Source organism: Chrysochloris asiatica, unplaced genomic scaffold (assembly GCF_000296735.1).
Source record: "Chrysochloris asiatica unplaced genomic scaffold, ChrAsi1.0 scaffold00526, whole genome shotgun sequence".
NCBI lineage: Eukaryota > Metazoa > Chordata > Mammalia > Afrosoricida > Chrysochloridae > Chrysochloris > Chrysochloris asiatica.
Window position 1 is genome coordinate 637,847 of NW_006409044.1, and position 1,469 is coordinate 639,315.

At 41.8% G+C, this 1,469-nt stretch overlaps 1 gene segment (V, D, J or C); it reads left to right on the top strand.

The window, feature by feature from the left end:
* Positions 1-190: 190 nt before the first annotated feature.
* Positions 191-995, top strand: LOC102827888. The segment is given in 2 exon segments: positions 191-239; positions 610-995. Coding segments are annotated over 2 exon segments (435 nt in total).
* The last annotated feature ends 474 nt before the right edge of the window (positions 996-1,469 follow it).

Below are 1,469 nucleotides of genomic sequence, written 5' to 3' on the forward strand. Positions count from 1 at the left end.
ATCTCTTTTCATCCAAACACAGACCAAGTTTGCTCAGAGGGGAGACACACCTTCCACTTTCCACACTATTGTGCCCACCACAGAATTTGCATATTGTACCCTTGGGAAAACCTGCCTTTGCAAATTTGAGATAAAAAGACAATTCTCATCTGTCTTTCCTGATCAGGACTCCTCAGTTCAGCTTCTCAGAATGATGGTCCCTGCTCAGCAACTGGGGCTTTTACTGCTCTGGATCCCTGGTGAGGACCTAGGGGAGATGAGAAAGAGAAGGGGTTGGGAGGGACAGCTTTGGGGCATCACTGGTTTACAGATAGATTCTGTAGGTGTGTTGAATGCACACATTTTATCCTTTAGGAAAGACATAAAACACTTTTTTTTTTTTTTTTTTTTTGTAGATGTGAGGGAGAAATGAGAAGGAGCCTCGGTGGTTTAGTCAAACTAGATATTTTGAACAGTCAAACTAGATATTTTGAACTATGAAAAATAAACAAATAATGAAAGCAAAATTTTAAAAATATATTCAATCCATAAGATAATAGCAACAGAAAGAATCATGAAAATGGCTGATGATGTTTGCACATAACTTTGACTTCTCTGTCATTCTTTTAGCAACAAGTGGGGATATTGTGATGACCCAGACTCCACTCAGCCTGTCCATCACACTTGGACAGCCAGCAACCCTCACATGCAAGTCAAGTCAGAGCCTTGTATATAGTGATGGAAAGACCTATTTGAGCTGGTTCCAGCAGAAACCAGGCCAAGCTCCACGTCTCCTGATCTATAAAGTTTCTAACCGGTACACTGGGGTCCCAGACAGGTTCATTGGCAGTGGGGCAGTTACAGATTTCACTCTTAAAATCAGCAGAGTAGAGGCTGATGATATTGCAGTTTATTACTGTGTGCAAGCTATACAAACTCCTCCCACAGTGATACAGCCCTGCACAAAAACTTGTTTTGGCATGGCCCAGTTGCCCAAACTTGTGTGGTTTTTCTGAAAGCAGACATTGCACACTGTCTAGTCTGATGATGAGGATGTGGTAGAACTAAAGGCACTGGGTTGTGACTGAGGGCAGGTTACGAGGCAGATTTATATGGGAAGGATTATATCTAGCACCAGCACATAGTCATGGTTCAGCTTGTATATACTACTTCTATCTGATTATTACAATCCCCATGAAGGGGATTGAAATCCTTGCAATGAAACAAATAAATGAAATAAATTTATGACTTGGTGGATCAGACAGAACTCAGTCATAAAGGGAAGAACATATCACATGACTGTCTGATGTCCTATGGCCAAGGTTTGTTTGGTTTTGTCAAGGGTTAAGGAAGTCTCTGTATCCTGTTGTAGCACTGTGACAGTTGACTAGAAGGCCAAATAGCACCACAAGCTTGGAGGTTCAAAGTCAGTAGCTGTTCCTTGCAACCTTATACAGGGTTGCTATGAGTTGGAACCAACTTGATGGCAC